The following is a 15914-nucleotide window of genomic DNA, read 5'->3' as shown; positions in this document are numbered from 1 at the left end:
AGAGAAAAATAGGTTTAATCACCATGTTAAAACTTTCCTGCGACCTTTGCTTGAGGAAGCTCCAGTTCCCTCCCCCCCCCCCTCCTGCTTTGGAGCAGGAACTTGAAATTAGGCAAGGCCTTTGAGTCAATCTTGTGCTGTTTGCTGTCCCGTGAAAATCTGATTTCAGAGCTGCAACTGAAATCAATGGGAGCTGTGCTTTGAACATATAACTGCAGTATAATGCTAAATATTCTGGAATATCAGGTCTTCGGTGTCTCAAATAGGGCACCCCAAATTAGTGGATACTTTTGACCTTAATCTCTTTGTGCCTTAGTTCTCCATCTGGAAGATAACAATATGCCCTCATCTCACAGGGGTGTTGTGGAAATAAATGAATTAAAGTTTGTGAAGCGCTCAGATGCTGTGGTGATGAGTGCTGTTGTATTAATTTAGAGGGAATAAGTGGATCCAAAGAGTTGAAGGGGTTAACGTGACCCAATCACTGTCCAACATTAAACAGTCTTAAACAAGATTCAGGATCTGATACACGATATCTCATTGCTTAGTACCATGGCATGCAAACCATTCAAAACCTTTAAAACCTTTTATTAAAGATACAGAAAAAGGAAAAACAGTCAAAACATTTGAAATGTACAGTATTAAATAAAGAGATACAGTGGGTGAGGTAGTATTTTTTATTTTTATTTATTTTTTGGCTGAGGTTATTACACTAGAAGAGCCTCTGGGAAGGATGCAGGAGACCTGACAGAGTTTGCACCCAGCTAGTTTACACCTACAGGTTTTACACTGCTAGTAAACTTTCCTCATCTAAACTGGTGGCCCGTGCTTTATCATGCCCATTTTAGGTCCTGCAAACTGCTTTGTGTATGGGACGTCTGTGCCAGTGTAGAACTCCATTGACTTCTGGGGGGTTGTGCCCGGGTGAAGACATCTGCCCATGTGAAACTAGCTGAGGGCAGAGCCCAAGATACACACAGTCTAATGGCTAGGGGATACATCTTAGTCTGTGCTTGTAAATGTAATATGTAAATAAATAATAGGAAAAACTAACAAAGGGCTTTGAGACCATTGGTTAGAAGGTGCTGTAGAAATGCAAGTTATTATTGTAACATGTTTTAATGTCCACAGGGGGGATTTATAGACCGAGAAGGGAGCTGTTCAAATACAGGATAATATGATTCATCAAGTAAAATATTGGCTGGATCGTGTATTATTATTAATCAAATATTGCATTCAGCCAGCTGTAAAGTTGAGTGATGCAAAACATGGAATGGTGAGTGGTGCTATTGCTTGATAAATATTATTCAGCCAACTCTAACCAAGACCTAAGTCTTATTTTCATTTAATTTCTGTTGATGTATTTTTATTTCATGTAATGAATTCTCCTTTAAAATGTACATATTTGATTTTGGCTGTGGACTAGGAAGTGACTGCTTGGGAGCCTTTTGCAGACTGGAGCTATTTTTCCACTTGGAAACAAATTATATCCTGCATTCATTTGGAATTCTGCCCTAGATGGAGACAGCAGGTGCAGCTATTGCTTTGCTGATTCAGTGCTTCCTGTGCTACAAGAGCTGGTCATTTATCATTTGATTCGGTGTTTCTTTTATGAATACAGGTTTATTAAATGTCCAGTGACTGAATATAATAAGACATCAGCATGGGATTATTCTAATATACAAAGGTGTATTGTAGACATAGGAAGATATTGAATAGCACGGATCTGGCCATTGTGCCCTTCTTTAGCATCCAAAGGTAAAACACAAGTGAATTTCAGGCACTTCAAATGGCTGCCACCATGTGATGACAGCCATTTTAAGTGGGGTCTTGCTTCTCGCTGCCTGGCCTATCTTCTATGCATCTCCCTTACCATAGCACTGCTCCTCTGCAACTCCATTACTCCTGCCACTATAGGCGTGTACACAGGGTGTGCTGGGTGTGCCCATGCACACCCTAATGCAGGGCTCGACAAAACCGTAATACGATGCGAAAAGAAAGACCCCAGCATTGTTCTCGGCAGTGAGCAAGACGTCACGAGCTGCTACCAAAAAGAAGGACCCCGGTAGTTTTTTCGGTGGTGGGTAAGACATCACTAGCTGCCGCTGAAACAGATGATGCAGCGAGATTTTTCAGCAGAGAGTAAGGCAGCGAGAGGAAGTCAATTTTAATGCAGTGTGGCCCGAAAATTCCCTGGGTGCACACCCTAATGTAATGTGCTACGCACACCTATGCCTGTCATCCTTTCCAATGCCCCGTGTTCTGCCATGTGCACCACGCCACCCCATCTCCCTAAGGCTTTGGGATCATAGAAGTATCCACTGGCTACATTATCTGGTACCTAATGAATCCCCAAAGATGGTTTAATCACATCCCTAGTAAATCCATATTACAGTAGCACATTGATAAAAACAGAACCTTTTAAAAAGCTAGAGCCTGATTCTCATTTATACTAAGGCCCGGTGACACCACACTAGTGGTATAAAGGGGTCTTCCAATGGGTATAAAGAATATCTATACCCCCTTTAAGGTTCTGTTACACTGCAAGTACAATGTAAGTGAGAATCAGGCCCTTCATCTGTTAATACTGGAATGATGGGGAAGTCTGATCCTTCTTCAGAAGATGGCAGCAGAGGAAACTGAAGGACAGAGATGTTCTCATGTCTCTTTGGTCCATCTGACTGTACTCCAGTTGGGATTTAGTTCAGATCCGAATTGCAGGTTCCCAACTTCTCCTGGGCAGAGGACGGAGTGCCCCTAAGAAGGACCCAGTCTGACGCTAGGTCCTGTGCTGTTTCATTCCAGCGAGTTCTCAGGGACACACTTGCCCCCCGTCCCAGCAACAGCTCCATTAAAAGGAAGTTGTTTTTTTCCAAAACCAGGTGCAATGGGGTTTTGTTTAGCCAGCCGGCTGCATTGATCTCAGCTCCGTGGTCCAGAAGGTAACTGGCTACGTCGCTGTGCCCACTGCAGGTAGCTCTGTGAAGCGGTGTCAGATTCAGACAGTCCCTAACGTTCACAACGGCTCCTCTCTTAACCAGCAGGTGAACGATGGCCAAGTGTCCTGCAGCTGCTGCCTTGTGGAGCGCTGTGCAGCCGTAGTGGTCCGTCAGGTTCACGTCAGCGTTGCTTTTCAGCAACTGTTCCGTAATCTGGGAAAAGAAAACGTGGGTTCAGTTTTGCGGCAGTGTACAAGCGACTGCGCATGTGTTCCCCCTTCTTGGGGAATCGATGCGCAGTGCCTTGGCATATTGGGCCCAATCCTGCAAAAGGGTGAACAGCTGTTGTTCAGGGATCAGCTATTTTCATTTCCAAGTCAATGGGCGTTAAGGGCATTCAGCACTTACCCATAGGAGTGAGTTAGCATCTTGTAGGTCCAAGCCCACACTGTGCAACCTACAGCAATTTCGATGGCCATTTGCAGTCTCAGAGACCCTTGTCCCAGTATAGAGCTCATTGCAGGATCAGGGCCTTAAACTGAGTATTGCTTTTCACTCTTCAATTCTTGGCATGGGACAAGAAACTGGAAACTCCTTCTAAGGACGTCAGTAGGGCCAGGATTTCAGTTTTAGTGAGTAAGTGTATTTAGAAGTAAATGCTGCTTCTTGCCTCTTTTTGAAGGATTCTCAGTGAGGCATAGTATCGTGGATTTATTTTTCTTGGTGAATATAAATTTCATAAGAACGGCCCTACTAGGTCAGACCAATGGTCCATCTAGCCCAGTATCCTGTCTTCCGACAGTAGCCAATGCCAGATGCTTCAAAGGGAATGAACAGAACAGGTCATCATTAAGTGATCCATCCCGTCACCCATTCCCAGCTTCTAGCAAACAGCAATCCCTGTCCATCTGGCTAATAGCCATTGATGGACCTATCCTCCATGAACTTATCTAGTTCTCTTTTGAACCCCGTTATAGTCTTGGCCTTCACAACATCCTCTGGCAAGGAGTTCCACGGATTGTCTGTGTGTTGTGTGAAGAAATACTTCCGTTTGTTCGTTTTAAACCTGCTGACTATTAATTTCATTTGGTGACCCCTAGTTCTTGTGTTATGAGAAGGAGTAAATAACACTTCCTTATTTACTTTCTCCACACCAGTCATGATTTTATAGACCTCTATCCTATACCCCTTAGTCATCTTTTTTCCAAGTTGAAAAGTCCCAATCTTATTAATCTCTCTTCATGTGAAAGCTGTTCCATACTGCTAATAATTTTTGTTCCCTTTTCTGTATCTTTTCCAATTTGATTTATCTTTTTTGAGATGGGGTGACCAGATCTGCATTCAGTATTCAAGATGTAGGCGTACCATGGATTTATAAAGATGCAATACCATGTTTTCTGTTTTATTATCTATCCCTTTCCTAATGATTCCCAACATTGTTAGCTTTTTTGACTGCCATTGCACATTGAGTGGATGTTTCTAGAAAACTATCCACAATGACTCCAAGATCTTTCTTGTGTGGTAACAGCTGACTTAGACCCCATCATTTGATACGTATAGTTGGGATTATGTTTTCCAATGTGCATTACTTTGCATTTGTCAACATTGAATTTCATCTGCTATTTTGTTGCCCAGTCACCCCGTTTTGTGAGATCCCTATGTAACTCTTCACAGTCTGCTTTGAACTTAACTATCTTGAGTAGTTTTGTATCATCTGCAAATTTTGCCATCTCACTGTTTACCATTTTTCCAGCTCATTTATGAATATGTTGAACAGTACTGGTCCCAGTACAGAGCCCTGGGGGACACCACTATTTACCTCTCTCCATTCTGAAAACTGACCATTTATTCCTACCCTTTGTTTCCTGTCTTTTAACCAGTTACTGGTCCAGGAGAGGACCTTCCCTCTTATCCCATGACAGCTTTGCTTAAGAGCCTTTGGTGAGGGACCTTGAAAAAGGCTTTCTGAAAATCTAAATACACTATATCCACTGGATCACCCTTGTCCACATGTTTGTTGACCCCCTCAAAGAATTCTAATAGATTGGTGAGGCGTAATTTACAAAAACCATGTTGACTCTTCCCCAACAAATCGTGTTCATCTATGTGTCTGATAATTCTGTTCTTTACTGTAATTTCAACCTATTTGCCTGGTACTGAAGATAGGGTTACTGGCCTGTAATTGCCAGGATCGCCTCTGGAGCCTTTTTAAAAAATTAGGTGACATAAGCTATCCTCCAGTCGTCTGGTACAAAAGCTGATTTAAATTATTTCATAGGTTTATAGCCCCCAGGGCCAGAGGGGACCATTGTGTTCATCTAGTCTGACCTGTATAACACAGGCCATAGAACTCTGCCATTCTTTTTTTGGTTTACAAGTTTCACTTGCATTTTATCTTTGCATTTGCCTTTTAATTCTTCCATTTCATGCTCATATTTTAAAGCCAGGCATTGAATTTCTCCCCTGTGTTCTGGTAGCTGGGGGCAGGAGGAAGGGGAGGTAAGGAGAGGGGGAATTCCCAGCTGATTTACTGTCCCTGTCTGCTTAGAAAAGGCTACTGTACATTTAATGCACCTGTACAAACTACCAAAGGCATCCAAGCTTTCTAATGACATCACCGGAATATGACATATATTCAGCCCAGATGCTGTTATGAAGTAGGGCCCTTTAAGTCTTTGTGATGTATCTTTTCCCTAAATATGGAGGAAGTCTCTTTAGGGAAATTAAAATTTGTGCTTATGTATCAGAGGTGATATAGTTTAACGTGAGCAACCAGTCAGTGAAGGTAGATGTATCTATTCAGGCATATCTTTCCACCTTGTGAGGAACTTTGGAACCCCAGAGGACAATCAAGAGAAAATGCTGTTTGTGTTGATAACCCAGACTTAACATTCATGGACAAATGGCTGGGTAGGAGTCAGCATTTTTGGTCATCTTGGATCACCCCAAGTGAGCACAGGGCTCAAGAGACCTGTGTTCTATTCCCCACCCTGCCATTGACCTGTGGGGAGACCTTGGGCAGGTCACGTTCCCTCTCTGTGCCTCAGTTTCCGATCTGTAAAATGGGGATAATGAAACAGATCTCTTTGTAGAGTGTTTTGAGATCTCCGGATGCAAAGTGCTATGTAAGAGATCAATATTATTATTCATATTCATACTATTATTGATAGAGGTCAGTGGCCATCTCTCCCACCTTGCTGACCCTAATCAACGGATAATGAAACCTTGCCATGAGCATATAGCAGAATTCAGTGCGTTAAGAAGAACAAACGTTAGGGCCTTACCTCTTGATTGCCATTGTCTGATGCGATGGCAAGGGCTGTTCTCCCCAGCCCATCCTGAACATTGATGTTGGCCCCCTTAGTTAGCAAGAGCCGTAGAGCGTCACTTCTTCCCATCTCTGCCGCGATGTGCAGTGCTGTGAGACCTCCGCTACTGCCCAGGTCTGGGGAGAAACCCTGGCAAATCAGCAAGTCCATGATATGCAGCTGGCTGTTCACAGTCGCCCAGTGCAGTGCTGTCCACCGGTTGTTGTCCCCGGTGGTAGGATCTGTGCCTTGCCGTAGGAGCAACTGCATGATGAGGGTGTGACCGTTGGCTGCTGCACAGTGAAGTGGGGTCAGGCCCCCTTTAGTCACGGCTGATGCTGGGGATCCCCGAGCCAGGAGAAACTCAGCCACTTGGGTATGGCCACTCCAAGCGGCATGGTGCAGCGGGGTATAGCATGATCTGTCCGTGGCGTGGACCGCTGCGCCGCGCTGCACCAGGAACTTCACCAGCATGATGGACCCCTTCAGTGTCGCACTGTGTAAGGGCGTCCATCCATTCTCGTCCCTGGGTGGGTGTGAAAATGAAATCTCGGGTTGTTTATTTCAGCGCGAGACGGGCAGAGAGAGAATGAGTGAGACCGAGCTGCGGTAGAATGGAAGCAGCCGGCTCAAAGGTGCTCACCTGCTCTCTGTCGCTGCCCCCTGCCGCAGTAGCTGTTTCATCAGGTGGATGTTGCCGTTCCAAGCTGCCAGGTGCAGCTCTCCCCCGCCCTGGTGCACAGGGGCAGGTGATGAGTTATTCTCCATGAGCCTAACAACAGACTCAGAGCTGTTCTCCATCGAATCTCCCTCCAGGGTCATCTCCTCACTCAGCTCCATCCACCTCCTCAGGAACTCGGCCTCTGCTCTGATTCCTCGTATTTTTTTTCAACAAGCAACAAATAATCCACTGAATATTAATTCCATTAACTCACATCCCTCCCCTTCCTCCCCCCCGCCATCACCATCACCTGCAGAGGGGACTATGGGCATTAAAACTAGGCTACGGAGCCTCTAATAGTAATCGAAAGCCATTGCTCTCCGCTGGCTTTTGTTGGTCTCTGTGGATACGTCTACACTGCAAAAATACCCATGGCATAGCCTGGATCAACTGACATGGGATTGCTGGACTCGGGATGTGTGGCTAAAAATAACAGTGTAAATGTTCTCACTCAGGCTGGAGTCTGGGCTCTGAGACCCTCCCCCCCGCCAGGTTTCCGGTCCCATCGAGGACATGAACACTGCTATTTTTAGCATGGGCCGAGTCAGTTGACCCAAGCTCTGAGATTCACTGCTCTGGGCCTTTTCCTGCAGTGTAGACGTGCCCTGTGAAAGATGCTTGTTGTTCTCTTTCAGTTTCTTAGCAGTCAGGTTGCCACAGAGGGTTTGTCAACCGTGCAATAAAAGCCACGTGGCACAGCTGCGGCTGGCCTAGGTCAGCTGACTCCACCTCCCGGCTTGGACTGAGTGTCTATAAAATGTTCCCACATGGACTGGAGCCCAGGCCCTGGGAACTGAGCCCAGACATCCACACAGCCATATGTAGCACTGCAGCCCACGCCCCACGAGCCCACGTCAGCTGACCTGAGCTCTGCGACTCAGTGCTGCGGGCTTTGTATTGCAGTGTAGACGTGCCCATAGCAGTCACTAATTTGGTTCCTTTGTGGCAGTCTCAGCAGAGATGCTAAGTGTCACAAGAACAATAGAACAATGTCTTCTCGGTCCAGACCAGCAGTGAGCTGGGTGTGTTAGTGGGGTGGTGACTCTCAGCATCTGTCTCTACTGCAGTCACAGGGGGCTAGTGCAGCTTGAGGGGACACACCCAAGCTAGGTTAACCTAGCTATCTTGGGTCCCAGAGCAGGGAAGCTGCGGCAGCATGCACGTCAGCCTTGGCTGGATAAGCCCATCTGGAACGCTGGCCTCAAGCCCGCGCTGCTCTGGCTTCACTGCTCCTGTACTGGGTTAGCTAGATCAAAGCTAGCTCGGGTACTTGAGTTCTTGGACTCGCTCTGATTGCAGTACAGACCTACCTCTGAAGCTTGTCCTGCTGCTGCCCTAGCTCTGCCTGCTGTGGGTCGAGGGTTTCAGGCCAGTGCGGAGCTGCCAATCCAGCCTCTTACCTGAGCGCTACATGAATTTGAAACCTCCCATGGAGAGGGCCGCTGTGCTGTAGTTTCCACTGCCCCATAAACCTGTACCTACCCATGTAGGGGGCTGAAGGCATAAGGCCATGATGTCATCACTTAGTTTCCCTGTCCGTTAATTAAAAGCAAATGGGAGAGTGCTCAGATGCTGCCCCCTGTGTCACATCTGCATGGCCACGCTCAGGTGTTCGAAACAATGTTTTAAGAGCTCAACCCACCATGAGTCAAAATGAGAAGGTGATCAAACAATGAGCCCCTTGTTCCCCAGCGGGGCCCAGCTCTCTGCCTTCGGAGCTGGGTTTCCTCCAGACCAAGGTTCAAGAGACTCACATGGAGAATTTCTGGAGTTTCACAACACCCACGTCATCAAGACCAAGACATTGCTGAGATATTTTCCATCATTAAAAAAATAAATAAAGCTTGTTTTTGTCCCTGTTAACAAACCACTTGGAAGCCTGAAAGGACAGTAATTTTTCTTACCGATCATTTTCCTTCCACAGTCTCATGCACAGGGTGGCTCCAGAAGGTGAGGCTGTACACACAGCTTGTGATGGTAGGGCTCTTGCTCCCTGCGAGACTTCACTTGCTGGCTTGTTATTGCAGGCTGGCTTCAGGAATACTTTGCAAGCGTTGGTTGTCGCAGGGCTGTTCCTCAGAGCCTTCCCACTGGCATTTATTTAAGAAGACAAATTAGACAAAGTAGTGAAGCAGTTGAGGGAAAAATAAAGCTCCTGCGTATAAGGTATCACACTGACTTTACAGACCAGCACAAGATAAAAAACAATGCAAGTGAAAGATGTCAGTCCTTCTGACCCTCAGAGTGTCCCGTTAATGTCCAGTCAGTCTGAAAGTGAAGTAGGTAGGCACTGAAGAGTGCACTCTCCCCATGGCTTTCTCCGTATAGTAATGGGCCCGGACTGTTTACTCAGTGACTAAATGGATTCTGGCGTAGGACTTGGTTGCTAATGGTTAATAGGATCATGTCTGTTTCCCGGAACACATGCAACTTCTTCCAGCCCTGCTGCCAACATTCTGCTAGACAATAAGAGACACTGGCTCAGCTTCACACAGTTCCACTCCCTCGCCTCCTCCAGGCTTTAGTAGACACTCTCCAGGCAAAGACAGCTACAGATCCAGGCTATCAGCTAGCTGCACGATTCACTGCTCAGCGCTTTAGAAAGTGAATGTGGCTGTTGTTGACTGGAGCGACCTTCACTTGTGCGCCAGGTCTGCCCAGCACAGCTAAACAAAATACATTCCGTGATAGTCTATTGAACTGCAGATCTTCGGACAAGCACCAACATGTTCCCCCTCTCTGAGGCTCCTTCTGTTACAGGATAACCTGCTTTTACTAGGCACTGGCATAGCCTTTGATCTTCCGGACAGGGTCAGGGGGTCAGTGCCTAGCTCCGTGAAGTGCTTTCCTGACACATTAACCCTTGCTTCTATGATGCGTAAGAAGAATGAGAGACTGTCTTGCCTTTTAGGCGCCATTCGTTCTGAAGGACCCCAAAGCCCCAGACAAACCTGCTTACAAACGACGGGCCTGAACTTCCGGTGCACCTGCGTCTCCCACTTGGAATTGTGAGTATCCAGCGCCTCGGCAACTCAGGCCCCGTTTTCATTCCTCACTTTGCCCCACCACTGAAATGAAGTCAGGTCTGGGGTGGAACATGGCGTTTGTTCAGCAGCTCACAGCAATATTACTACAAACGTTTGCCTCGAGGACAGGAAGAAGAATACCGTGTCCGGAGGAGCCTAGGTCAGCAGAGTGTAAGCCGAGAAGTTCTGATAAGCATCCGGTATTTGGGGTGATTGTACGGACACAGCTTTTGAGGTCCACCCCCACTAGAAAGATCTTAGTGTAATAAATCACCTACTAATTCTCCCCAGATGGTAAGTGGCAAGTCAAAGATGGCATTTGTCCTCTGTGTCCCAGCCTTCCTTCCTATTATTTTCAGTAAGGCCCCTTATTCTGGCCTGGTTGTGTACAAGGACCTTCAAGTGGATGTGTGTGTAGTTGAGGCTGCCAGAGCTGTGTAAAGGGACCTTTGTGTCCATGAAAACCCACCACTGTGTTTTCAGTGGCTAGGGGAGTTTGGGAACGGCTAACAAGCCCCGGAATGTCTCATTGGCAGTGAGAGAAGGCTGTGAATAAACAAAAACCCAAGGTAGGAGCCGTCAGAACCCACAAGGTGGTGCTGCAGCTATAAAGACATTTGAGAAATTGTTCCCCCACCCTCAATGCTGTGTGGCTCTGGGGTCGGTGAGAGAAGTTCATGTTTATTGCACCAACTAGAACGTCGGATAGCCCAGGCTTTGACCCAAAGTCTCCTGGCAGGAGAATCTTCCACAGGTAGTACTATTATCAGGACATCTCTCTCATTTACTAAGAGTTTCTTATCAGGGCTGGGGAAAGCTTGAGGAATTGGAGGTGTTGTGAACTCATCCTGTTTTTTGCGGTTTGCAAAGCTATTTTGATTTCTAGATGATTCCTTTGAACCCGTATCATTTTCCAAGCAGAATTCAATTTGAAAAATACAATCTCCTCCCAGCCCCCTATGGGATAAATTCCGCTTTCATTTGCATTGAGCAAAATCTAGAATAACTTCACTGAATGCACTGAAGATGCTCTGGAATTATGCCAGTGTAACTGAGATCGCAGATTGAGCCAATACACTTTCTAGAGCCAGGGAAGCCCGTGCTATGCATTATGAAGAGAAGAGCTTCCAAAAACTAGGCCAGCACATGTGGGTGCCCAATATTAAGGGTGCGGCTGGTAAGCAGCCGTAATTTATGGGATCCAATTTCATTGATTTTCTGAGATATATTGGATTGGGTATTACACTCCGTTCAGTACTGTGATACTTGTAAAAAGGATTATGTCCATTATTAAATACTAATCACAGTTACACTTTGTTCTCATACTGGCAATCTCTTCCTTGCAGCAGAGAATCTGACCCTAAATGCCCTCTTGCATTTTTTAGAAAATCAAACACAACAATCTCATTATTAAGATTATTATTTATCAATTGTACGGCAACAGACCCCAGGGTCCAGTCAGGATCCAGGCTCCCTGGGTAAGGAGCCATACAACACAGAGAAAGACTCTGGGACTTGCCCCAGACTGACTAGCAACAATAGTGAAACTGACCACTCAGTCTTCTGAGTCAGATGTTTCAAACATGCAGGTACTTCTGTGCAGGCTGACATGGGTTTGTGCACATGCACTGGAGTTCATGGCTGTTCCAGTTCATCATGTGCAAAATCTGACCCTAATCACGCACCGCAAATGAAATGAAAAAAGCAAATGCCCAGCATAAATGGTGAAATGTCCAAGAGATTTTTAAAATTCAGTTTTTATTCTTAGTAACATGCAAGGACTGCAATTTTAAAGCAGACGACATTTCTCTTGACAGCATCCTTCTAGCTAACGTAATAACAAAAAGAGCATTAAGAGCGTCAATGTCAGCTGGCTGTTGTGAAATAAACCTTCCTGTCACAATCCATCAAGCAAGAAATGTTCAGCCTCTCAGTTCTTTGCTATGGCAGTCACACAATGCGTGGTTTTATTTATTTATTTATTTATTTATTGGCGGCGGAATTACATATTAATATCATACTACATTGGCCAGGGTAAAAGCCACCTATCAACATTAAAATATCCTAAGAATGCTAGTAAGTTAGATGGAATCCGTCAGTCTTTGAATGTGTTTCCATTAATTTATTCTGGGCCGGTTTATCTACATCAATGATTGCCCTTGTCAGCTAGGAAGCTTAAAACCTTTAGGAAACACAAATACAATTCACCAGGACTTATTTGAAATGCTAACAGGTAGTTAGCTGGGAACATAGTTCAATAATTTGTCAACCTTTGAAACAAAATCCACTTTACTCAGAAGGCTTTGAATGTGGGATGTTTTTTCAAACTGCTTTTTTCAGATATAAAATGTCCCTGCAATGCCAGTTCCATTGGATCCCAAAGGACAGATCTGGAGCTGATGTAAACCAGACTCCTCTGAAGTCACTGGAGCTATGCTGATTTACAGCAGCGGAGGATCTGGCCCACAGTGCCCATCCAGGAACAAAGTAGTTGCTGCAGTTGGATGAAATCTACAAGAAAAAGAAACTCACTTTCTGTCAGGTTTTCCTTACTCCCGACAAGTCACCAAGGTTAGGGACTGCCAGGATAGATAAAATAAAAGCCAGCAGAAAGGTAGAAAAGGGGAAGCCCTAAACTCTGCATTTTTGGGACTGGAAATGTTGTAGAAGCCAAAATAAAAAGTGCCAGGTTGACTGGCATGTTCCTACAGTTTGCGGGATCACAACCCTACCTGACAGCAATTTAAAGGTACTGCCATTTGACCCCATTGTTTGATATGAATGGCAGAAACGGATGAGAAATAAAATAAGAACGTGGCCCAAAACTCAAGCCAAGGGATTATGTTCACTTTCTTTTCTCCCACACATTTGTACTTCCTGATTCCATCTGGGACAAGAGGGATCACAGCCTAGGCTGTCCTAGTATTTCTCAGTATGCCAACCCTAAGCATTTGAAAATCATGAGTCAGGGCCACAATTAACCATGAGTTTGAATTAACAATCTGAGATTTTGCAGTTCTTTTTCTTTGCTGTCTAGTTCTTGAGCCTTAAATTGCACTCGTCATGTTTTCAAGTTTTTTCCTCCATCACAAGAGCTAGAAACTTACTTTTCTTTTTTTAATGAAAGCTGAGATTCTCAGGAAATCACTTGACTCCAGGAGCTGGCACTTGAAGAAAAATATCAAGTATCATGAGATGTGCAATAAAATCATGAGAGTTGGCAATGCTGATTTCTGGCCCAGCTTTTCAGAGCCAAGATATCCTAACAGTTCTGAGAAGCATCCAGGTTTTTGTGTGCTTCTCCAATCCAAACTTCCCAGCGATCTGAAAATCACATCCCAGCGGCCCTGGCCAAGCAGCCTCTGTAGGAATGGGCACATGATCAAGAATAATTGTGCTGGTGGAAACTGAGCCAAAGTCTGGGTTTATGTTTGCATCCCAGCAGCAGGCACGCCTGTTCCACCACATGCTGTGAATTACTGCGGTTGGCCCAGCGCAGGGATACGCATTGCTGAAATTCAGCCAATGTACACTTCCTTCTTCATTCGCTGCAGCTGAGAGCCTTAATGTGCTTATGCCCTATCCTGGCACAATGGGCTCCTTTGTGCTGTCACTGACACCTGTGCAAAGGGAATGCAAGGAGGGCATGAAGTGCTATGGAATCAGACTTCTCTACTTGCACCTAGGGCAGGATTGTCCAGCTGCTTTGCACAGCGGGAAATGAAAACACAAAGGGGCACGGAGTCTCACGTCCTGTAACATGACATTATCTTCCCAGATTGCGTCCATAGGGGCCAGTCCTGCAGTCCTCTCTCATACAAAACTCCCACGGGCTTGAATGAGTGTAAGAACTGAGGAAGGGCTGTAAGACTGAATTCTTGACTATTAGTGATGGCAAAGATCTATTAGGCCATTTACCTTTCAGATGAGACATAAAGCCAAGGTCCTGACTGCTCCTGGTGACTAAGGATCCAGTTGTTTTACCCAAGAGAGTGCCCCTGTACCCTGGCATGCCCCAGTAGGGTCATTATGTTCTGCCTGCTTGAAGTCCTGTGCAGTTTCAGCTGAATCCAGGGGGCTAAATCCACAGTCAGCATACCCCAGTGGCGCCACCCTGATTTACACAGACGGAAGATGTCATCCACTTTTCACTTCCTGCCCTGAGCTGTTGAGTAGTATACCCTGCACTGACAAACAGGTGCTGCGTTGTGCCCTAGAGGTGACTGCATTCCAGCCCGGGGGGGAAGCGATCCCAGTGCATGCTTTGCACGATCAGTTTACAGCAGGGGCCCCGTCTCGGTATAAAGACCCAATAACCATCATCCTGGCTTGTCGTTCTCATCCTGAAACCTCATTCCTCAGGTGGTGCAGCTCAGAGATTTTCACCACCCTTGCTGCTTGGGAGCTTTCCCCTGGCATTCGGTCCTGAACCGCCCTTTGCTCAGTTCTGTCCCATTGTTGCTTTGAGCTTCTTTTGTCCATTCTTCCCAACAGACTGTCACCTTTTGGTGCCTTCGCCTGGGCACTTTGTTCTGAAGCTATTCAGACACGGTGTACCTCTTTGTCGGGTGAAGAGGATGCCAGTCACACAGCGAAAGCTTTTCAAAAAGTGAAAACAGGCACTGAAACCTGGCATTAATCTCATTGCAACGGCCTGCTGCAGCTACCACCCTGATGGATGGATTCCACGCCTCCATGAATATTTATTCCCCATCATTATTCTTTAAATGTATTTATTGCTGGAAGTTAACTGGGATGAACTTGCATCCAATGTCATTGGTATATTTCATCAGGGCTGGAGACTAGGTGAGAAGGTTGGTGTGAAGATAGGCGGCATGAATGGGGATATCATAGTGAAGAACTGTAGAGCCAGGAGAATGAGCAGCTCCAGTGAGGTCAGGGGAGACAAGGAAATCCTCCCAAGTTGCACTGATGAGCTGTAGACAACTTTAGTCCAATTCATCCACAGGAGGCAGGGGGCCGGTGGAATGGAATAGAAGGCACAGACAGGCCCCAGTTCCCCTTTTGCTTACTGTCACTCCATGCACTTGAGTGGACCTGCTCCTGATTTCCCCCAGAGCGAGCAGAGAATCAGGCCCAGTGTTTTGTAAGCTCTGTGCATTGACAACACCCAGCGTGCACAGCCAGAGCATGTGTGATGGGGAGCAACAGGGAAGAGCAGGTTTTGTTCTGTTTTAGACTGAGTAGCCAGGCAACCAGAAACAGTGAAGAAGAGTTCACGGGGAAGCATATTTCCACCCTGTATGTTTGCAAAGCCAGGGGGGCAAAGCCAGGGCCCTGATTAGACCTAGTCTAAGGATGAGCAGAATATCTCCCCCCCCACACACACACCCCATGTTTGGATTTTACAAAGGGGGGGAATGATAAAGCATTGGTAAGGGGAATCGTGGGCATCGCCCCTGGAAGTATTTTGATAACCCCATGAAGTCTGGTTCATTAGAAAGGCAAAACAAAGTGCGAGTTGTTGGCAGCCTGGGGTAGCTTGATTCAAACGGATCCCTGGTGATCTTCTCCCAGAATCAAAGGGAGAGAATGAAGCCAACAACTCCCACTCCTATGCAGCAGCCCGGCATAAATGGTAGCTAATGCCGCCTCAGGAGCTGCTGTGCATCACAGCCCAGCCACGGCTCCTTGGTTGTGGTAGGTGAGGAGATTCCTGTTTGTAGAGCGCTCTGGGTTCAAATCATCCTGTTGAAAATGCTGAGCAGTCTTTCAGCACGTTGCCTCCTCCAGATGCTTCCCCAACGTGATCCGATTAGCCCCAGGGCATCCTGCATGAGGATCAGTGTCCCCATTTCACAGAAGGGGCAGCAGAGGAGTTCAGTCACTTTCCCAGCAAGCTCCATCATGCTTCTTCCCATGCGTGGTAGGAGCTCCCTGTGAATATCCAAGTCACTTG

The 15914-nt window shown here is 46.2% G+C and overlaps 1 protein-coding gene across 1 annotated transcript; it reads right to left on the bottom strand.

The window, feature by feature from the left end:
• Positions 1 to 1941: 1941 nt before the first annotated feature.
• Positions 1942 to 9597, bottom strand: ANKRD65 (ankyrin repeat domain 65). Its single transcript, XM_067567240.1, has 4 exons — positions 8873 to 9597; positions 6891 to 7122; positions 6224 to 6773; positions 1942 to 3152 (listed from the first exon to the last, which is right to left on the bottom strand). The coding sequence occupies exons 1-4, from the start codon at positions 8877 to 8879 to the stop codon at positions 2700 to 2702; spliced, it is 1242 nt and encodes a 413-aa protein (XP_067423341.1). The 5' UTR covers positions 8880 to 9597; the 3' UTR covers positions 1942 to 2699.
• Between the last annotated feature and the right edge of the window lie 6317 nt (positions 9598 to 15914).

The sequence above is a fragment of the Emydura macquarii genome, unplaced genomic scaffold (assembly GCF_026122565.2).
Source record: "Emydura macquarii macquarii isolate MOO-44397 ecotype Brisbane River unplaced genomic scaffold, CSIRO-AGI_Emac_v2 contig_2768, whole genome shotgun sequence".
NCBI lineage: Eukaryota > Metazoa > Chordata > Testudines > Chelidae > Emydura > Emydura macquarii.
Note: the sequence above shows the minus strand (reverse complement) of the source record. Positions and strands in the feature narration are given on the sequence as shown.

What these genes read in the sequence shown, in the direction of transcription:
- ANKRD65 (XM_067567240.1), bottom strand. An exon ending in GGGGCAGCGACAGAGAGCAG is followed by an intron (nt 6,774 to 6,890) that starts GTGAGCACCTTT and finishes ACACCCACCCAG; the next exon opens with GGACGAGAATGGATGGACGC. An exon ending in CAGACAATGGCAATCAAGAG is followed by an intron (nt 3,153 to 6,223) that starts GTAAGGCCCTAA and finishes TTCTTTTCCCAG; the next exon opens with ATTACGGAACAGTTGCTGAA.